The 22,875-nt window shown below is 43.7% G+C and overlaps 3 protein-coding genes across 8 annotated transcripts; all 3 read right to left on the reverse strand.

Annotated features, from left to right (window-relative positions):
- Positions 1–268: 268 nt before the first annotated feature.
- Positions 269–6,973, reverse strand: LOC125521806 (uncharacterized). Of its 6 annotated transcripts, none has more exons than XM_048686871.2 (7): positions 6,562–6,973; positions 6,313–6,485; positions 6,172–6,251; positions 5,983–6,079; positions 1,739–1,786; positions 1,316–1,498; positions 269–801 (listed from the first exon to the last, which is right to left on the reverse strand). In XM_048686871.2, exons 4-7 carry the CDS (start codon positions 6,025–6,027, stop codon positions 496–498), a joined length of 582 nt encoding a protein of 193 aa, XP_048542828.2. In that variant the 5' UTR covers positions 6,028–6,079; positions 6,172–6,251; positions 6,313–6,485; positions 6,562–6,973; the 3' UTR covers positions 269–495. The 6 variants fall into 6 exon arrangements, 5 of the variants coding, with proteins under 5 accessions (XP_048542828.2, XP_048542827.2, XP_048542823.2 ...); XM_048686870.2 differs by having other exon boundaries at positions 6,403–6,485; positions 6,562–6,971; XM_048686866.2 differs by having other exon boundaries at positions 6,172–6,267; positions 6,403–6,485; positions 6,562–6,971.
- Positions 1,793–4,750, reverse strand: LOC147961819 (uncharacterized; the record flags this gene model as incomplete). The annotated part of the gene is made up of 2 exons (XM_087537615.1): positions 4,643–4,750; positions 1,793–2,527 (listed from the first exon to the last, which is right to left on the reverse strand). Coding segments are annotated over exons 1-2 (843 nt in total), but the record flags the coding sequence as incomplete, so codon positions are not given.
- Positions 6,974–13,274: 6,301 nt separating the features above from the next.
- LOC125523433 (putative F-box/FBD/LRR-repeat protein At4g03220) lies at positions 13,275–16,002 on the reverse strand. The gene is made up of 3 exons (XM_048688468.2): positions 14,758–16,002; positions 14,360–14,513; positions 13,275–13,857 (listed from the first exon to the last, which is right to left on the reverse strand). The coding sequence occupies exons 1-2, from the start codon at positions 15,778–15,780 to the stop codon at positions 14,388–14,390; spliced, it is 1,149 nt and encodes a 382-aa protein (XP_048544425.2). The 5' UTR covers positions 15,781–16,002; the 3' UTR covers positions 13,275–13,857; positions 14,360–14,387.
- Positions 16,003–22,875: the final 6,873 nt, after the last annotated feature.

Consider the following 22,875-nt stretch of genomic DNA (forward strand, 5'->3'; position numbering starts at 1 on the left):
AGGGAGGGTTAGTACTTGAGTTTCAGGTCGGTCCTGCAGCACAACCACAAATATGTTATGGCTAAATAATCTTCCAGTATCATTTCCATTAAACAGACGGCCAACCATTAAAAGAGTGCCAAAAACAGGAAAATATGTGACAGGCTAAAACAAAAGGCTTAAAAACCAAATCTTGACAACCAAACTGCTTATTACTGGACACCAGACACCCCCTTTTATCTAAAAATTACTGAACACCAGAAGAAACAAGGTGCAGAAGAGAAGCACATCATGCCAAAGATCACAGTCCAATCATGATCATCGCTGGAAGTAGGATTGTACAAATTACATCAGCCTCACAAATGCTGAAAAAGTCTTAAACAAGGTACTCGTATAGTTCAGTCTCACAGACACTGAAAACAAGTTCTAGAATTAAACAAGTTACAAAAGTTCAGTCTCACAAAAGTAGGCTCCGCTGAACCGACAACCCCACTACAAAGCGATAAAGTTGGTGCCCTAGTCAAATGAACAAGCTTTTCCATGCTGCAGGAATTCCATACATATTCCTGGCCTAGAGAAGCTTAACAGCTGCTGGCGAAGCTCTTTGGCCTTGCTTTTAGTCATTGAAACACGAAAATTTACTGTCATCCTCTTTAGCACTGTTGTCCAGTTGAATAACCTTTTCACAAAAGCGAGTTCATGTTCAGTTCCTCTCAGGCCACTGATTACTACTTCTTCGAGGCAATGGAGGACGAGTTCCTTGGTTTCCCAGTTTGATGGCTCGGCACAAATGCAACCTGATTGGCACGCAGAAGCGAGTGCCTGAAACAAGAGGCATATCAGCTAGAGATAAGAAAGATGAAACTAAGAAATAATTAGACAGCATGGATACTCTTAAATATGTCCAAAACAAAATTTACAAAAGAAAATAAAACAGATAAATTAATTTGGAGCCAGCAAATTGCAGAAAGTATAATTGCTCTATGCATATAAGAAATCGTACAACCCAACATTATTATCTCTACCTAATAATAAAGTACGGAGTGTCAGTGCTATATATCATCAACCAGTACAAAAGAAGTTTTTTATTATTTCAGAAGAAGATCAAAGGAGGGCCCAATTTCTTTGCTGAAAATAAGACCCCATCAGTTTATTTTGGCATTTCCAACAGACTGGTAATCTTTTCTACTAACAAAACTTACTACAAAGCCATGAACCCAAGTAATAGTATATTACTTCGTCAAGCTTGATAAGCAACACGTCAGTATCTAACCCTGACCAACAAGAGTAGGCCAACTCGTCACTAGGATTTGCCACAAACTAAGAATAGTGTTACCTCCTGTTCGCTCGGCATGTCGACAAGTTTAATCTCCAGCTCTCTTACGCCACTAGACATACCGAGAACATGGAATGAGCTGGCTCCAAAGGAATGACCACATGCCACTACATGTAGTGTCAAGCTGGTAATGTTAGGAAAGTTTGTCATCTCCTCCATCAAGAATCGGCCGTTGACTTGAAGCTGTTGGATCACATGAGGTCATATAAGGATAGCGACAGAAACATCTCATTTTTCTACAAAGTGACTAGCTAGATGGTATTTTGTGTGCATTGATGTGAATTTTCAATTTTGTACATTTTCTTAGATATTCCAAATAACATATTCTTAATTAAGTTTAACACCAAGTTTTCTTATAATCTCTATTGGCTTGCTAGAATGCATGTTACAATAATCGCATAACTCAAATAAGAATAAACTCACCGGTGCATAGACAAGGTAGAGACCAAGTCTGCTGATGTGGTCAAAACGCTGCAGAAGCATCAAGCAATGACGATTATGTGCAGAAAATGTATATTGTCCATATACAATTAAATATTGCGTTGTCAGCTGTTGGAGATGTGACATCTCGCCAAGCAGGACAGAGCTAGGATCATAAGAACTCTTCCAATCAAGTGTCACCAGCTGAGGGGCTGAGATGTTGGCAATGTGTTGGCTCCGATTGAGAGCATCAGTGAAGCAACTCTGTACTGCTAAGTCTTTCAGAGCCAGCGCAACGACATTGAGCTGGTGCAAGCCAGGGAGACCACTGAGCACCAATTCTAGGAGAGACTCTGAGTGGATTGTGAACTCTTCCAGACCCTTGACACTGCCAACGCAAAGACGCGTCAAAGATGGACACCGTGGTGAAGAAACAACATCACCGAGGCTAGAGGGACCATGGAGCTGGATCCCAATCAGCACCAGATCGGCGAGCCGGGTAAATATGCCGGAAGGCGGCAGGGTGAGGCCGATAGAATCTAGATCAAGCACGACCTTGGTTGCGTTCTGAAAGCAAGGCAGCTTCAAAGGAGAGGCGGCGGAGGTCTCGTCCATGTTCCCCCTGTTGTGGAAATCTAGGACACCAGAGAGGCGACGGGCGTCGATGGGGAGCCATGCCGCGACGGATTCAGGGGTGGCCTCGATGGCGTGTACACCGCACGTCAGAAACACATGTACACTATGGAAGAAACGAATGTACTCGGCTTGGTGAAAGGGACCCAAGGTGGCGGCCTAATTAAAGGATTGTGTCCTGGGTGGTGATATGTGTTTACAATATGCTGATGATACCCTTTTGTTTTTAGAGAATGGCAGTAAGGCAGCTTTGAACCCAAAATGAGTATTAATCTGTTATGAACAAGTTTTAGGAGTGAGATGAGTTAGGTTTTTTTATATATTTTCCAGTGTGTGGTCAGTGAGTTTCTCATTAAATATTGGACACGACTAGGGAGCACACGTGTGCTCCCTAGCATTCCGGAGCACACACCCAAAAAAGGTAGAGTAAATTTTTGTCTTAATGCTATGATGCAAAATCCACTTCAAAAAAGGAAAGATTTTGTCCCATGTGCAATTATTTTATGTGTCCAATTTTTTTAGAAGTCATAACTTTTGAACGGAGCATCAAAATTATGATCCGTTTTTGCCGTTAGATTCTTGGTGGCGAGCTCTTCAAAACTAGATCCAATATCGATATGTTTCGACGAACTTTTTTTTCTTCGGGAAACTTTGGTGTCACTGGGAGGCAACTTTTGTACTACCGTAGGCAACTTTCGATTAGGGTGTGCATCATCGTCACCTATCATACGGATGTTCTTTTGAGTTGGTTATGATGACTACCAAATTGTCTAGCATCACGTGTAAGTTGCGTACCATGACTAGCTATCAACTTTGCTGCTATATGAAGCACTTGTTGCCAGTTTGCCTATCATGACTGTGTATCGACTCAATGCTCTTATAAAGTTGGCTATCATGATTGTCAAGTTGCCCGGCATCACCTATGAAATTGCTTTTGATGAACTTATTTTCTCAAGCAACTTTGTTTCCACAGAGAGGCAATTTTTGAATTACAATAGGCAACTTTCACCCCAATGTTCTTTTGAATTGGCTATAATGACTGCCAAATTTCCTAGCATGACATATAAGTTGCCTAGCGTCAACTATGAAGTTGCTTTCGACGATCCTTTCTTTTTTTCTCAAGCAACTTTGGTGCCACGGAGAGGCAACTTTTGGTTAGGTTGTGTATCATAGTCATCTATCATCCTAATGTTATTTTGAGTTGGCTACCATGACTATCAAATTGCCTAGCATCACTTGTAAGTTGCCTACCATGACTACCTATCAAAGTTGCTGCCACATGACCCACCTTGTTTTTTATCATGATTACATATCAACTCAATGCTCTTATAAGATGGCTATCATGACCTCAATTTGCTTAGCGTAACCAATGAAATTGCTTCTGACAAAAATATTCTCAAGCAACTTCGTGCCACGGAGAGGCAACTTTTGTTTTACAGTAAACAACTTTCGCTTAGGTTGTGTATCATGGTCACTTATCATCAAAATGTTCTTTTGAATTGGCTACGATGACTACCAAGTTGCCTACCATCACCTATAAGTTGCCTACCAAGCTGCCTACCATCACGTGTAAGTTGCCTACCATGACTACCTACCAACTTTGATGCTACATAACGCACCTCGTCGCTAGGTTGTCTATGATAGCTACATATCAAATCAATGCTTTTATAAGTTGGCTATCATGAACGTCAACTTGCCTAGCGCCACCTATGAAGTTTCTTTTGATGAACTTTTTTTCTTGTCAGATATACAACTTTGGTGACGGGAAGACAACTTTTGAAATAAGATAAGCAACTTTTGGTTAGGTTATGTATCATGGTCGCCTATCAGCCCAATGTTCTTTTGAGTTGCCTAATATGACTAACAAGTTGTCTAGCATCACATGTAAGTTGCGTGCCATGACTACCTATCAACTTTGGTGATACATAAAGTACTTTGTTGCAATGTTTCCTATAGTGACAACCTATCAACTCAGTGCTCCCATAAGTTGGCTATTATGACGGTCAAGTTGATTAGCATCACATATTAAGTGGCCTTCGACAAACTATTTTTTCAAGCAACTTTGATGCTAAGATGAGCAATTTTGGTGCTACAAGAAGCAAATTTGTTGTCAAGTTGCCTATTATGACTATATTAAACTAATGATTTTCTAGTATGGCTATCATGACTCTCAAAACGTGCTTCTCCAGGCAACTACCTAGTAAACGTTGGCCACAAGATTAGAATGATCGACCGTAATGTGGGTGAGGAGGCGGTCGGGGCATGCTGGCGGACCCCATGCGTGGGGGAGGGGTCAAGGACCAGAACGGCGAGGTGGCCATCACGGAGCACGAAATGGTCGAAAGGTGTGGACACAAGTGGTCTAGGCCAGTGAACCGACATTCCATCATAGACCTCCACCCCCCTATTACAAAACACACAAGGGGCTGAGCTAGGTCCATGAATTAGCTCTTGATGTTTAGGCCTCCTTTGGTTCCTTGGAATATTGTAGGAATTATAAAGGATAGGAACTTTGTAGGAAAAATTTATTTGAAGCCCTTTAGTTTGTAGGATTGGATTCCTATTCCTATGTAGGATAGGAATCAATCCTTCAAATTTCAAAGGAAAAAAAAAACATTAGCCTAGACTCAATGGGAAAATTCCTATTCTATGCATGAAATGACATTTCTTTGTTTATAGGAATTGAGATGCATGTCATCTCACTTCTTATGATTTTCCTATTCCTATAATATTCATACCCTATGAACCAAAGGAGGCCTTAGACTCCCTGGTTGTGCATTCGTTTTGCTAATAATCTTTGGCAACTTGTGTTTTACATGCATCGGCGTCCAAAAAATCTGATCATACATGTAAGAAACTTTTACCGAGTGATTTAGGCAAGTAGTATTTATATTGAGGCAACTTATTCCATTGGAAATTGCAACTTTTGTGCAAATTAAAACAACAAAAGCAGCGCAGCCGGTGGAGCCATCTAATTCGTCCAAATTCAGCAATAGTGCATGCAGCCGCTGTGACAAATCAGACGAGTTACAGATCAACTGTACAGCTACAAATGGCAAACCAGCAAAAAGGTCAAAGGTTCAGATTTGTAACAGCGACATGTTCCTGGTTCTAAGCAAGTCTAATTGCAGGAAGGCAGGAGAGTACTATTTATATTGAGGCAAAAACTACATTCAGTACTTAAAAGACTACTATAATCAACCCTTTATGCTCTCTAGTATATCAATTTTAAAAATGCAAAATGTTGTAACTACTACAACACCTAAATCAACAACCTAGGAGGCACGTTATACCCATTTGGTTATTTATGCCAACACCTTCTATTATTTATTACAAGAAGAAAATGTGCTCCCAAAACACCGAGCACAAACCCATACCAAGTTAGTCTCCTCGATGCACCACGGCCAAGCTACAACGATGCAATCCTAGGCTGCATGCAGGATAATGCATATAATTTGCAATCTTTTATAGGCAAAATAAACGTACACTATGTCTACACTTTAATTTGCTAGGTGGTTTTGCACGACAAAAGGAAAGGGCAGCCTCCCTACTGACACATACTTTCCTAAGTGTTTTTTGAGGGAATACTTGCCTAAGTGTTGGTTACAACTTGCCTGATCACACAGAAAAATTTGCCTGAAGAAAAAATAGCTGCTCATGCTGATTATTCACTTTGATTGGGTTACCTAGTGCGAAGCAACACACACCAGTCTGCATCACAAAACAAAATGAAAATGGGCAAAGTTCAGAATGCACCACGAGTTCTACTTCTATTACAGATACAAAGCCAGTTCAGAATTTACAGCGAGTATACGAACAGCAGAACTTCTCGAATTCCTTCACTGTGGGAGCACACTCCACCTTCTCAAGCAACGCTCACCACCTAGCAAAAAAGTGCCCTGCATCAACACACAGGCAATACAAATAAGTTCTGAAAATTGTACATTTCACAAATCTTTTCTTCTTCAATCTCATCGGTGGTCAGGCCCTTGTTTTTGAGGAAGGAGAGGAACTTGATGGCGTTCTGGACGTACTTCCCTCAACGGCTGCGTCTGCAGCAGCGCCTTGAAGGCTAGCTGCGGCTGCATCTCGCCACCGTCGTCGTCTGCTGCTGCTCCTGGTGGTTCCGGACAGAACTGGTTGATCAACAATCACATCAAATTGTAGAATTGAGAGAAGATGGTAGACCTTACGCGCAGAGCTGGCACAACATGACCGAGGGGGAAGCCGACGCCGTAGGGACGCATAACGGGCTGGCGACCGGCGGCGCAGGAGATCAGGGAGCAGGTCCTGCCGGGCGCGGCGTGCGACGGCCGAGCACTTGCTGGGTGCGGCGCTCATCGCCGGGACCGGGAGTAGGTAAGAGGAGGAGGCGACGGCCGGGGTTGTGCTTGGTGTGGCGCGCGGCGCCAGGAGGAGGATCGGGGCGGCAGCCGCGTAACCGGGAGGAGGAGCACGACGGCGGAGGGATGCGTGGCCTGGAGAAGGAGCGGGCAACGAGCGCATCTCAGGGAGGAAGCGCAGGGCGGCTGGTGGTGGGACGACGAGCAGGTGGGATGAGTGGATAAGGTGCGGGAGGTGGGCGACGCGTATGTTGTTTTGTCGATAGCGCGTGCGCTCGGGATGACTAACGAGCACATCTGCACTTTTTAGAATTTAGGTTAAATATTTGGGAAACCCACTACACCGACGACTTACAATTCCTGATTGATAAAATCCTAATTAGGATTGCTCGATGGAGAGGCAAGCTTCTTATTTAGGAAAGCTTACTCTTGGGAAGTGTTATTAGCTAGAGGTTGAGCGAACCAGCCCTCCCTCCTAGGGTTCTCGCGCCGCCGCCGGCTCCCCCGCGCGGAGCCGTCGCCGCTAGCCCTCTCCCGCTCCACATCCCTGTTGAGGAGGATGTGGATGAGGAGGTCGTCCGGCAGCGCGCTGAGCCGGTCCTCACCACCTCCAGCGGCAGCGGCGGATAGCTTTGGACGACGATGCTCCGGCATGCGTTCCATGGAAGCACGAGGCAAGAGGTATGTGATGCGCCATAGGTCACATCACATCGGGCCGCCGGTGGGTGGGGATGAATGGGAATGGGTCGGGAGGAGGGAGGAGGCTACACTCAGTCGATTTGGGGGCTAGGGTTTTCTTCTCCTGGGATTGGGGATCGAGACTCTGGGATTTTGGGAACTGTGGTTTCGTAGTCCTTCTTTTTTAAGATGGATTGTGGTTTCGTTGGACCCCATTGGTTTTTGGAGAACATTTTTTTATAATACCATGAAAAGGGTCATGCGCTGCAACAGAAAAAAAAAAACATAATCTCGAATGGCCATGACAACATTTGGCTACATCATTGAAATACACACTCTCAATTTCATGAAACCATGAACAACTTATGAAACCATGAACATTTTTTAAAAGACTCGTGAACATTTTTCGAATTGATAACCACTTTTACAAATTTTCAAACATTTTTTAAAATTAAGACCATTTTTTGAATTCATGAGCATTTTATACTATTTGCAAAAAAAATTTAAAATTGCGAAAAAAATAAACAATTTTCTTGAAACAGCGAACATTTTCAGAATGGACGAACAATTTTTGAAATTCACGAACACTTTTTTCATTGAACGGACACTTTTTGAAATGCATGATTATTTTTTGAATCAGCGAGCATTTTATGGATGAATATACTATTTTGTAAGTTCTGAACAGTTTTTAAATTTTTAGGATATTTTCCATTCATGAACATTTATTGAATTGGAAAAATTATGTTTCATTTTATTAACATTTTTAACACACGATTTTTTAAAAAATAAATAACATTTTTATTTCCCAAGCATTTGTTTTAAAAATTTCGAACATTTTTTTAATAAGCAAAGATTTTTTAGTAAAATGGTGAACATTTTTTGAGTTAACAAATATTTTACTCCCTCCGTTCATTTTTGTAAGTCGTTTCAGACAACTCAAAATAGGCTGTTTTGCACATTGTCTGAAATGTCTTCAAGATCTTATAAAAGTGAACAGAGGTAGTACAATTTATTGAACATTTTATTTAAAATTCACATTTCTTTATTTTTCGGATTTTTTGTGAAGTCCCGGATTATTTAAAGTAAAAAATGAAAAAGGAAAAGAAAAGGAGAACAGAAAAACGAGATTTAAAATACAAGCCGGTCGGACATGGGCCATCGCAAACGGGCGCGCTGCATATTCTCCCAGCGCGCGGAGCGCAGTATAGGAGGTCCCTACTCCATGGGTCGGCCCAAGCGAAGGATTCCCCTGTGTAAAACGTTATTTATGAGTGAGGGCTTTTGGCGGGCGACCTCCATGATGGTGGATACTTTAAAAAATACAATAATTACATTTTGGAGTTTAAAAAAATTCTGAAAAAAATCTACACATTAATATGGATGTATTCTGCATGTGTATAAAATCTCACAACGAAATACATTATGGTGAGAGGTACACAAAAAAGAGAAAATCATGCATTTCTAATGGTGAACAGTGTTTGCGCTGTTCATCAGTTTGAAAACCGCGATTTGTCTTTTTTGTGTAGCTCTCATCATAATGTATTTCATGTTAAAAATTTACACACATGTAAAATACATCCATGTTAACATGTATGATTTTTTCAGAATTTTTTGAAACTTTAAAATATGATTTTGATTTTTTCAAAATACCCATCTCCATGGAGGTCGACCGTCATTGGCATTTTGCGGTTATTTATCACTTATAGGGGGGACCCATATTTTGTAACTTTAGGGTAATTTTCATGACGTGCCGCCAAAAGCAATAGTCTCTTTATTGCTAGGTAGGTATAGATACTAGCACACATGCTGAAACTGTCCATGCAGAGGCATTCGCTCTAATGCACACAATCTCTCTTGCTGAAGCATAGGGAATGGGTCGGGTTGTGTTTGAAACGGACTGGTTAGGCCTGGTTAGCGCCATCTCCACCGATGTTTTGGATCGTTCAAGTTTGGGTGCCATATTTTGGGAGACGGGTTTCTTCTTCAACTAGATTTTATCCAGTGGAGCATTGTGCACTGCCCACGCTCTTGTAATATCCCAGCACACATGCTGGCATCTATGGGTAGGCAGGGTACACATGGGAGCCAATACGTGTGGCTCTCGAACTTTCCCCCTCTTGTAACCGATGCAGTGGCCGCCGATTTGGTCGGTCCGGCGTAAAGCCATGGAATGCAAGGTGTTCCAATTCAAGAAAAAAGGTATAGATACTAGCACCTACATCATGCATCTTGCAACGGGACAAAAAAAATACCGTATGATCTCACATGTGTCACAAGTTATACTTTTTCTCGTCCATGTCTATAGTGGTTGCAGTGCTCATCTGATTACAATATGTTCAAATATAGTCAAGCCCAAGATGGTGAGCTCGGACACAACATAACACACCTGCCATTGAACAAAAACTTTAAAATAATTTTTAACAAATTCCAAAAATGTATGACGAAAATCATAATTTTCAAAAATATGACCTGTCAGCCTCTCTTAAACCAAAAGGCATGTCTTCGTTCCTATGTAAAAGCTCAAGGGAAACTCTTCGTCCAACATTAGGCCCAAGAGGACATTTGAGTCCTGTGTGGGCTAAAGATAGACCGTTCTGGGCCGGAGAGTAATCTTCGATGGCCAATGGGCTGGAGAGATTAACTTCGGTCTAGCGTAGACCGAAGAGTTGTCTTCGTCCAACCTCCAACCGAAGAGACTAGCTTTGTCACTCACCTTTAGGGGCCTTCGTGACTCTTAGGTGCTCGAAACACTAGCTATTCGGGAGGCGTTAGCACTCTCAGAGGATCTCTATCTCAACCAAATTATGGTGGCCTCGGATTGCAAGGTGGCGATTGATGCGATCAGGGAAGGAAGCCTAGCAAATTTCGGTGCTATTGTCCAGGAGATCAAGGCTAGAGCAGCAACCTTTATTTCATGTTCTTTTAGTCATGAGTATAGGACCTCCAACACAGAGGCCCATAATCTCGCAAAGTATACTTTATCTTTAGGGTTTGGCCGTCACACCTGGCTCGGCCAGCCCGGCGACCTTGTCTTTGTACCCATGAACATTCTTATTCAGTAATAAAGCTTTGCGAGATTCTAAAAGAAAAACCTCCAACCGAAGAGTTCAGGATAAGGCTGGCGCGGCCGTCTTCTTCCTCCCGACTCGATCCACCTCTGTTTCGCCACCTAAACACTGCCACCTACCAGATCCGCTAGAGGAGAGCTATTCCCAACAGCCAAGTACCAAATCTAGCCACGAGGAAGAATGTTGGGGTGTGGATGTTGCGTCCTACGGGAAGGAAGGGGTGGTTGCGGAGGTCGCTTGGGCAAGCTCCATTTGTAATGTCACATCCCAATTTTTTCACTAAATTTAGGATGTGCATTTAGAAGCATTGCATCCATTATTTCATTGCATATTTCGAGTTTGAAAATCAAATTTTGGCCAATTTTTAAACCCTGGGTCAAATTGGAGTTTAATTACTAGCCATAATGTTTTTTTGCATAAAAGTTTTTCCAAAATTGCATTAAGGGCAGGAAAGTAATTCCTAAGATTCACATTTGCCCTATTTTCTTGTTGTTCAATTTTTATAATAGTTTGAATTTGGGCGATTCAGACTATAAGTAAATCCTTGTTTAAAAAGAAATAAGAAGATAAAAAGGAAAAAACAAAAAAAGAGAGAAAGAAAAGCCCAACGGCCAGCTTGCAAGCCCAACACACGCACCGGGGAGAGAGAGAGAGAGAGAGAGAGAGAGATGAAACACATGAGATCGAAAGGTTGTCGCTTCTCCTGCATGCTCTCTCTCTCCCTCCTCCCCCCTCTCATTGATACCACGACCCACCCGTCGGGCCACGTCATCGCCTTCAACCTCTCATCCACAATAGCCACACTCATGACCCGAGCGCCCCACTTGCCACGACCTCGCGTTCGTGCCATTCGTGGACGCGCACAACCCTGTGGCGCCATCCTATAAAAACCCTGGGCCCCTCTATCTCAAACCCCTCGCTCAATTCCACCAGAGTGCCACCAGGCTGCTCACTGCACCACCTCCATCTCCGCCACTACCGTGATCTCTAGCAAGCTCAGGCTACCGTTCGAGCAACCACTGCCACCACCACACCCCACGGCAGTTTATGCACCTCCTGGACATCAATCGCACACCCAACGACCACTGGAGCATAGACTTCATCGACACCCGAGCTTCTCCATCGCCGCTGCCGTATCTTCTAGTATTTATTTCTCTTTGTACTTCCAATATCTCTTTATTTTTTGTACTTCTTTTGTTGAAACAACCAGCCTCCGCATTGATTTCGATCAAAGAAACTGCCAACCATTACAAGAGTTATGAAAACAGGAAAATACATAAGGTAAAACAAAAACATGAAACAAATTTAAATACCATCTAGCTGGAATATGTCTACCAGCCAAGCACCAACAAAACTAATTACTGGACCCAGGGGATCCAGAAGAAACAAGGTGCAGAAGCACATCATGCCAAACATCGCAGTCCAATCATGATCATCGTAGGATTGAACAAGTTACTATGCTTTAGCCTCACAAACACTTAAGAAGTCTTAAACAAGTCAAGGAGCAGAGGAGGAGGCCGTTTAGGGGGAGCTCGGGTGGAGGAGGAGGAGCTCGTTAGGGGGAGCTCGTGCGGAGGAGGAGGAGCTTGGCTGGGGGAGTTGGGGCTGGCCCTCTTTGTTGTGTCCTATGGGGAGGAATTAGTGGTTGCGTGGAGGTCGTCGAGGCAAGGTTCATTTGCGATGTCACATCCAATTTTCTTTTCTAAATTTAGGATGTGCATTTAGAAGCATTGCATCCGTGATTTCATTGCATATTTGGAGTTTGAAAATCAAATTTAACCAATTTTAAACCCTGAGTTAAATTGGAGTTTAATTAGTGGCCATAATGACTTTTTGCATAAAAGTTTTTCCAAAATTGCATTAAGGGCAGGAAAGTAATTCCTAAGATTCACATTTGCCCTATTTTATTGTGTGTTCAAATGTTTAAAATAGTTTGAATTTGGGCAACTCAAACTATAAGTAAATCCTTGTTTAAAAAGAAATCAAAAAAGAAAAAGGAAAAACAAAAAGAGAGAAAGAAAAGCCCAACGGCTAGGTAGCAAACCCAACACACGCGCTCGCTCTCTCGCACGCTCCCTATCCCCCCCCCCCCCCCCCCTCTCTTATTGACACCAGGACCCACCCGTCTGGCCACATCATTGCATTCACCTCTCGCTCGCAACAGTCACACCCATGACCCGAGCGACCCACTCGCCATGACCTCGCCTTCAACCTCTCGCCCGCAACATCCGCAACCATGACCCAAGCGCCCCACTGGCCACGACCTCGCATTCATGCTATTCTTGGACGCACACAACCCTGTGGCGCTGTCCTATAAATACGGACCCCCCCTCTCTCAAACCCCTCACTCAATTCCACCGGAGCACCACCAGGCTCCTCCCATCTCCACCACTACCGATATCTCCGGCAAGATTCTGGCAAGCTCAGGCTGCCATTTGGCCAACCACCGCCACCACCACACCGCACGGCACTCTATGCACCTCCTGGGCATCAACCGCATGCCAAACGACCACTGGAGCATAGACTTCAACGACACCCAAGCCTTGCCGCGCCAACTATGACGTGTCTTTCAGTATTTCTTTCTCTTTGTACTTCCAATATTTCTTTATTTTTTGTACTTCTTTGGTTGAAACAACGAGCCTCCTCATTGGTTTGGATTTAAAGAAACTGCCGACCATTACAAGAGTTATGATGACAGGAAATACATAAGGTAAAACAAAACAGCATGCAACAAATTTAAACACCATCTAGCTGGAATATGTCTAGCAGCGAATTAAGCACCAACAAACTAATTACTGGACCCAGGGGACCCCAGAAGAAAAAAGGTGCAGAAGCACATCATGCCAAACATCAGAGTCCAATCCTAATCATCCTAGGATTGAACAAGTTAGTACACTTAAGCCTCACAAATACTGAAGAAGTCTTAAACAAGTTGCTAGAGTTGAACAAGTGTAGAATTAAACAAGTTACAAGAATTCAGTGTCAGAAATACTGGAAACAAACAAGTTGTTGGACTCACACAAATTACCCAAGTTCAGTCTCACAAAAGTAGGTTGCGCTGAACTGACAACCACTGCAAAGCGACAAAGTTGGTGCGCTAGTCAAATGAACACGCTTTTCCACGATGCAGGAACTTCATACATATTCCGGGCCTAGAGAAGCTCCTTAACAGCTGGAGGAGCTCTTTGCCCTTGCTCTCAGTCATTGACACATGAAAATTTAGTGTCATCTTCTTTAGCATTGTTGTCCAGTTGCATAACCTTTTCACAAGGGCGACTTCATGTTCTGTTCCTTTCAGGCCATGGATTTCTACTTCATTAAGGCAATGGAGTTCGAGTTCATCGGTTTCCCAGTTTGATGGCTCAGCACAAATGCAAGCTGATTGGCACGGAGAGTGTGTCTGCAACAAAAGGCATATCAGCTAGATGAGAGAGATGAAATTAATAAATAATCAAACTGAATGGATACTCTTAGATATGTCCATAAAAAAATTCACAAAAGAATAAACCAGAAAAATTAATTTGGAGCCAGCATATTGCAGAAAGTATAATTGCTATATGCATAAAGGAATAATACAGCCAACTTATTATAAACCTTACACAAATTATCATGTATTGTGCTATCGTCAACCCATGCACAAAAAGAAGATCTTTATATTTTCTGAATAAGATCAGGGTTCCTATTTCTTCTTTGCTAAAAAGATGACCCCATCAGTTTATTTGGCATTTCCAACAGACTGGTAATCTTTTGAAGTAAAACCTATTACAAGGTCACAAACCCAAGTAGGTAGTATATTACTTCGTCAAGCTTGATAAGCAACACATCTGTATCTTACCCTAACCAACAAGAGTAGGGTAACTCGCTGCTAAGCCATGGGCACTATAAACTAAGAATAGTGTTACCTCCAATTCGCTTCGCCTGTCGAGAAGTCTAAGCTCGAACATGGAATAAGCTGGCTCCAAAGGAATGTCCACACGCCATTACAAGCAATGCCAAGCTGGTAATGTTAGGAAACTTTGTCATATCTTCAATCAAGAATCCGTTGTCACATTCGATCTGCAGGTTCGGTGGAAGTCATACAATTGCATAAGGACACACACATCCGATTTTTTTTTAAAGAGTCACTAATACACAGTACACAAGTCCACCTTCCTGCGGACTGTTGTGAATTTTCAATTTAGCATCGTTTCAAAAGTACTCCAAACGACATAATCCTGAAGCAAGTTTAACTAGAAGCTATTTTGTTTATAATCTCTAGTGACTTGCAATAATGGCATAACTAACATAAGAATGAACTCACCGACATCCGTGGATAGATAAGGCTCAGATAAAGTCTGCTGATGTGGTCAAAATGCTGCAGAAGCATCGAGCAATGACGATTTTCTGTAGAAATCACATCTGGTCCATATGCAAAAAGAGGATTGGTGGTCAGCTGTTGGAGATGTGGCATCTCATCAAGCAGGATGGAGCTAGGATCATAGAAACTACTCCAATCAAGTGTCACGAGCTGAGGGGCTGAGATGTTGGCAACCGGTTGACTTTGAATATTGGTGAAGCAATTGCATACTAGTAGCGTTTGCAGAACGAGCGCAACAACATTGAGCTGCTGCAAGCTCAGATCCCTCAGCTCCAATTTTACGAGTGACTCCGAGTGGATTGTGAAATTATCCAGACCACTCACACGGCAAAGGGAAAGGTGCTGCAAAGATGGACTCCGTCGTGAAGACACGACGTCACTGAGGCTACACGAGCCATGAAGCTGGATGTCGCGCAGCCAAAGATCGGTGAGCCGGGTAAATACGCCGGAAGGCGGCAGGGTGAGGCCAGTAAGACCTAGGTCGAGTATCATCTCGGTTGCGTTCTGAAAGCAAGGCAGCTTCAAGGGAGAGGCCGCGGCGGACACGCCGTACATGTTTAGCCAATTCTGAAGATGTAGATGTAGGACACCGGAGAGGCGGCCCGCGGCGATGGGGAGCCACGCCGCGGCGGATTCGGGGGCGGCCTCACCCTCGATGGCGTCAACGAAGAGGTGGCGGAGGGCCGGCGCATCGTGGGCGGCGAGGGCCGGCGCATCGTGGGCGGCGAGGGCGGCGCGTATGCCGTCGGGGTCAGTGCCGAAGGGAAAGTGGAGCTCCGGGAGGAGAGCCCAGACGCGGCGCCAGCGGCGTGCGAGGACGCTGGCCCGAGCGGCGACGGGGGCGTCCCTGAGCTTGAGGAGGATGTGGATGAGGAGGTCGTCCGGCAGCGCGCTGAGCCGGTCCTCGCCACCTCCAGCGGCGGCGTCGGAGAGCTTTAGCTGCCGATGCTCCGGCACGGGCTCCATGGAAGCCGGAGCAGAGGGATGCGGTCGCCGGTGGCTGGGGATGGGGGATCGGAGTCACGATTTGGGGGCTAGGGTTTTCCAGCGATTGGGGATTTGTCCGACCCGCTGACCTTGACGGGCCTCATTTTTCTATTTTTTTAGTTTTTTATATGTCTTTTCTACTCCCTCCATTCCACGTTGTAGTGCTTCCTCTATCCTCGTGCTTCAACTTTGACCGTAAATTTAACTACCAAGACCGATTGTGGCGGAAGCAAAAGTTATATCAGTGAATTCGTATTTGAAAGAAGTTTTCAATTATACAATTTTTTCTTCCACCGTAGTCGGTTTTGTTGGTTAAATTTATGGTCAAAGTTGGACCTTGGGAAGCGCAGGCGCACTATATTTTAAAATGGAGGGAGTATTTTTTAGTTGAGAGTACACCTTAGATGCACTATAGCTTTATATAAGACAAAGGTTAAAATTACAAGAAACTATCATCTCGCTACGAACAATGAGCGTAGCACACATATCACTTCCGAGCAAGACCAAAGCCGGACGACCCACAAAGCAAGTTACCATACAAAAGAGCTTATCCTCAGCTCACACACAACACCGCATCTCAACCAATGCCGGACGCCTATGAAGTGTTACAGATGGAGTGAGAAAATATTCGGGAATATTCTCCCGGTTTCCGGCATTTATCGGACAGGCGATCCGGAGGGGGGAGGTTCCACGTTTGCAGTGTTAAGAGACACGTGACAGATGTGTGGATGGCATATCCGAGTTCATCATATTTTTCTGAGCAATTTTTATAGAAAAATTATTTTTACCGAGTTACGTTTATTTCCTATTTTTTTAAAAAAAATTAAACAATTTCTGAAATTATGGATTTATTTAAATAATTCGAATTAAATAGCAAAAAGGCTATGTGCACCTAAAGGACACACAGCCAGAGAGACTGACTAGTGGGCCTGGTCAACTATTGACTTAGCAGTTGACTGATCAATGTGTTGACTGGGCCCATGTGTCATTGACTATTAGTTTACTAATTTAGTTTAATCTAATAGGTGGGGGCCCAGTGTCATAGACTAATTTAGGAGGGGGGTTGTCTAACCTAACAGTGGGGTTAGCCCCCTCCTAATTAAGCTCGGTCGGGGCCCACTAGGCAGGGGCACAGGGCCACCAGGAGATTGCTGTGCACGCGCGCACGCAGCACAGGATGCCGGCGGGGCGAGCAGTGCCCGCGGCCATGAGCAGCGTGCAGGCTGGGCTACGCGTGAGGGGCGGTGCGACTTGGTCGGGGCGCGCGAGCGCGCGGCCATGGGCGTGAACGGCACGCGGCATGCAGCGGGGTGTCGTTTACGATGGCGAGACAGAAGGGGGAAGAAGGAGGGTCGACGGAGGGCCTCACAGAGGGTCTGGCAGTGTGCTCGGGGAGGTCAGTGAGGTGCTGCGGGCGTCGAATCGAAGCGGCGATGGTGAGCTGGAGCTTCAGGCGCGGACGGATCTCGAGAGGTGGAGAGGGGAACAAGGGGGAAGGGATGCCCTATCCTCGCCGGCAGGGAGGGGCGGGGGGGGGGGGGGGGGGGGGGGGTGGATGGCCAGCGCGTGGCCTGGCGCAGCCATGGCCACGGGATGCCTGCCACGATCATCATGTACCAGGAAGGAGATGAGTGGGGAGGTGGGCTGGGCGTCTCGCAGCCCACATGGGCCTTTTTATTTTGTTTTTCAGTTTCCTTTCTGTTTTTCTTATTGTAATCTGCTTTGCATTATGTTTTAATATTAAATGAATTTTGTTAAATATGAGACTTGTCACAAAAGTACTTCGCAATATATTGGACTTTCACAAAAAGTTTGAGGGCAATTTGATTCTTCTAGAATTTATGGTGGAAATTAAATGAGATAATTGGCGATGTTTGGTCTAGCTTAAAATAGGTCACGGGCATTTTAATAATTCAAATAATGTTGGACTATTCCTGAAAATTATTTAGTGAATTTTTCAACCCAGCGAACATTTTTGTTTCACCGTTCGAACAAATAATAATTTGACTTTATTTTAAATTTGAATTCGGTTTGGATCAAAGTGAGGTTTAGAAAATTAATTGCTTTGACATGGCACCAGTGTGTGTTTACTGTAGCTTAACTACCGGAGTGTTACATGGCATAGCTACCGGGATCGTGAGCATGTTGGTTTCCTAAAATCGGCAGATTCTTTGAATCAGGTGACACTTTTACAGTACGAGTAACACTGTAGAAAAAAAATGCAGTTTAGCATGTTCTGAATTTATTCACCAAGCTCCATTTAGAACTTACAGAGTTTACTGGTTTGAAGAGCCATCTGTGAATAGACCTCGGCGGTATCCTTGTCCGCCTGTGCAAAAACAGGAAGTCAAAGCATTCATCAGGGGCGATGCTAGAGGCCACGAACTACACCTGAGCCCGAAGATGAACCGTGCACACTTACATGCATGGCGATGTTGTGGACTTGGCAGAGCACCTGCGACGGGAGGCTTGTTGGATATTTGTGTGGCTTTCAACATTTACTAGAAGGGAACGCGCGCCTTGCCGCGCCGTTCTTCTTCCATTATAAGAAAAATGAGAAATTAGATATATACGTTTATATATGTGCATGTGCTAAAGGATTCTAGTTGCAATGATTTTGAAGTGTTTCTATGCATTAGAGAACATATCTGTCATCTTTAATTTCTAATATTCAAAAATGAAATTTACAGCGATTGTGTGAATATGCATGCATTAGTCACTGCATGTATACTTCAGGATATGTTTCTTATTTATTTGCATGTGTATGAAGAACTTACATCAGCAATCAGGAGACGCATGCATGAATATATATTTTTTCAAAATAAAGCAGGTAAACGACTACATATGGCATCTCCATGAGAAGCTCTGAACAAAATACAATTTCATAACCATCTCAAAAATAAAAATACAGGTTCATTGACAAACTACGACTTCTCTTTTGTTCCAAGTGCATGCTTTATTATTGGGGCAATAACGTTTGAACATGATTGCAGAGGTCAGGCTTCATTTCAGGAGGAATAAAAATAAGGGTGAATTCCATATATGCCACTCAAAACTTGTCTGTATCCGCATATGCCATTGAAAATTTCCCTCTGCCAAATATGCCACCGAAATTTTGCACCGCGTACATATATGCCACTACCGCTAGTTGACTGTTAGTTGACTGTGTAGAAGCTCTCACGTGATGTCAGTTTTTTCCAGTAAAGACCATTATACCCTTTGAGCCATATGTTAAAAAAATGAAACTAAGATAAAAAAAACTGGCCAGTTGCGCTCGACCTGCATCCATCCCCATCCGCACGACCTAGCGCTCGTTCCCTAGTCCACACGACCTGCATCTTGACCTAGCCGCCGCCGTCGACGGAAGCTGCCGCCGGTCCCGTGCAGCCTCTCCGCCGCTGGTCCCCCACGCCCTCCCCCATCCCGCATCCCCACCGGACCCGAGCAGCCGCAGGTGCCCGTCCCACCGGACACGAGCAGCAGCTGCCGCTCCCCGCCCCGGCGGTGGAGGGGCTGGTCTCTGCCGCGGCCCCCTCCACACGCGGTGCCAGCAGGATGGCGCCGCCGGCTGGCACATCTACATCGATGGGAGCACCGCAACAAGCACCCCCAAAGGCGGCGACGGATGGCAGATCGGTGGCGACGGGAGCACATCAAGTACCATCGGCAACCCGAATGGCGACGGATCCTCCTCCTTGGCTCCCAGCAGGGTATAATTAATTCTTCTGCACATTGTTTGTTCCCGAAATTTTAAATTGGTAGCAATCGATTTAGTTCATTGCGGTCTGAATGGTGGTATCCTGTTCATTCACAGGATGGATGCAGCTTCATCATTTTTAATGAACATGAAAATTGTTGGCTCTCATTTTAGAGAGGGCATCAGTGGCTATATGTTCAATATGGTCATTGACTCTGACACGACAAATTATAAAGACATTGTTGCTGAAATTGAAGAGAAATATCCGCGGCGTATGAATGAAACAGTGACACTTCATTATTTTGAAGAGTCCAACAGAACAATCCATGAATTAAGTACTGACCATGACATGCTTGCTATGTTTGCTAAGTTTGGTAGTAAAAAAACAATTGAGATGAGGATTACAGTCCATAATGTCAATGCTAGACCTGATAAACCTGAATGGCCAATAGAAGAGAGTGTTGGAGTGGATGTCCCTTATGTTGGAACTGACTTAGCAAATCCATTTGAGGAAAATGAGCATGTTGGTGTAAACGAGGAAGACATGTACTCAGATGATAGTGACAATGAAGGTGATGCTAGTGATGTGCCTTGTAAAGATCCTAACTTTGTGCCCGACGATAGGGAAAAATCTTCTTCTGATGACATATCAGAGGATGAGGAGGATGAAATTAAAGATGCTGAGCCCGTTGACCTTCCAGATTTTTCATATGATAGGGAAAATCCACCAATGACAGAGGGCACAGTATATAGTGACATGCATGAGTTTAGAGTGGCAATAGCTCAACATGCAATTGCACATGAATTTGATTTTCAAATTGACAAGACTGATCCTTCGAGATTCAGGGCCCATTGTTGTGATGAGAATTGCAAGTGGAGAATTCACGCCGCTAGGATGGATGAGGGTAGCATCAAGGTGGTGGTAAACAAACATGGTCACACATGCTCAAGCATAAGACAAGATGAAACATCCAAACATGCAAACCAGAATTGGGTGGCTGATAGAGTCAAAGTTTTGACAAGTTGTATAGCTACAAGGCAGAAATTGATAAGTCTTGCCCTGATAGCTCTTTTGTCATTGATCGTGAAGTATCGCTTGGAGCGAGAAGGTTCACAAAGCTGTTCTTTGCATTAAAGCCATGCATAGATGGTTTTCTTGCAGGTTGTAGGCCATATTTGGCTATTGACAGCACTTTCTTGACAGGCAAATTCAAAGGTCAATTGGCAGCCGCAGTTGCTGTAGATGGCCACAATTGGATATATCCTCTTGCTATTGGAGTAATCGACTCCGAGACAAAGGAAAACTGGGCTTGGTTCATGGAGAGGCTTAGAGATGCTATTGGCACACCAGAAGGTCTCACGATTTGCAATGATGCGGGAAAGGGTATTGATGGAGCTGTAGCTGACATATTCCCTATGGTTGAACATAGGGAGTGTATGTGGCACTTGGTAAAGAATTTTAAGAAGAAGTTTCGAGGCAAGGTATATGATGATCACCTTTGGCCAACCGCATATGCATGGAATTCTTATCATTTTAACAAGCACATAACAACTATTCAACAAGCAAGGCCAAAAGCAATATCCTACTTGCAAAAGAATCACATAAGGTTATGGACCAGGAGCGAGTTCACGACACTCTCAAAGGTGGACTATGTGACCAATAATCTTGCTGAATCCTTCAACAAATGGATCAAGCCTTACAAAGGAATGCATCTTCTAGAATTCATTGACAAGATGAGGCACGAGCAAATGATCATGTGGCATAAGAGAAGGAAGGTTTCTAGGAAATGGAAAGGCAGAATTATGCCACACATTGTGAAACAATTGCATGAGAAGAGCAGAGGTTTGACATTTCAGGTAACAAGAACTAGTGACACTGAAGCTGAAGTGCAGTGCAAGGCTGGGAGTGGTTATAGGCATGTTGTCAATCTCAGCAAGTGGACTTGCACTTGTAGAGAGTGGCAGGTTTGTGGACAGCCTTGTGTGCATGCTATTGCATTCATTGGGCATGTTCGAGTGTCTATAGAGGATTATGTTGATGATTGTTATAGTGTGGAAAAGTTTAGGGCTGCATATGAGCATATCATTCCTGGATTGGTTGGCAAGTCTCAATGGCCCAAAGGTGATCATGGCTTCTTCCTAGAACCACCTATACTAAAGAGTGTAGCGGGGAGACGAAGAAAGAATAGATACAAAGGATCCGAAGAAAGGTCAAAAGGAGCTCACAAATGCCCAATCTGTAAACGATATGGGCACCATTGGCATAGTTGTAGAGATGGTGATCCTGAACAAAAGGCAGCTATGCTTCTTGAAAGGTATTTACTTTTCCTGTATTTACTGCATGTATTTACTTTTCCTGTATTTACTTTTCCTGAATTTATGTTTTTTGATTTTATAACCCTGTTTTGTTTTAAGGGGGCCACCAAAGAAGAGGAGAAAGAAGAAGAGTGCCATACAAGACCCTGAGACGGCCATGGTAGTTGCATGTGCTTCTACAAACTGCTCCGGTCATGGTATACCCATCTAGGTAAGATTGCATTAAACTTGCGTGTCCTTATATATATATATATATATATATATATATATATATATATATATATATATATATATATATATATATATATATATACTCCTGTCAATTGCACAACATTGGTTAATCTTTTGATATCTAAAAACAGCACTGATCTAGTTTCTCAAATAAATGAGGATGCTGGCCCAAGTTCTAGTTTAGTGAGGTATATCTCCATCTATATTTGTTAGTTGCTGATTTGCACCTTTCAGAACCATGCAATGTGCTTACCAGATAAACATTATGTGTACAGATCTATCAAGGGTTCTAAATAACCAAAACATGCTTCTGGGGAACAAAAGGAAAAATCTAAGAAGAGTGCGCCGTGAAAGGGAAAGGGTAAGGCTGCCAAAGAGAAGATTGCCTCACGAGTTGTTGCTATTGGAGAGCAGACACCAAAAGGCAAAGAAAAATGCACCGAAGTTGCTCCACATGATAGCCCAGCCATGGGTACAAGAAGCAAAAGGGCATCTCATAGCCCAGCTATGAGCACTAGGAGCAAAAGAGCACCTGTTAGATTAGACTTGTAGTGCGTGCTCTGTTTCGGTGTATGTTTGACATTAAAACATGTTGAGACCTCTCTGTTTTGTGTTGTGATGAACCAATATGGTCTTGTGATAACTTTGATGTTTGTGAGGATATATTGCTCATGAGATGCAAATTGTGATTCTATGCTAATTAAGCGGAAATGCTGCCGAAATTTTGTTTTTTTGTGCTAACATTATTTTACTTGTTTTGTACTTTCATGCTGAAATTAATTAAAAAGTTCATCGCTCATCTTATATTCATGTAAAAATTATTGAAATGG

Source organism: Triticum urartu, chromosome 7A, assembly GCF_056163025.1.
Source record: "Triticum urartu cultivar PI428250 chromosome 7A, HENAU_Tu73, whole genome shotgun sequence".
NCBI classification, from domain to species: domain Eukaryota; kingdom Viridiplantae; phylum Streptophyta; class Magnoliopsida; order Poales; family Poaceae; genus Triticum; species Triticum urartu.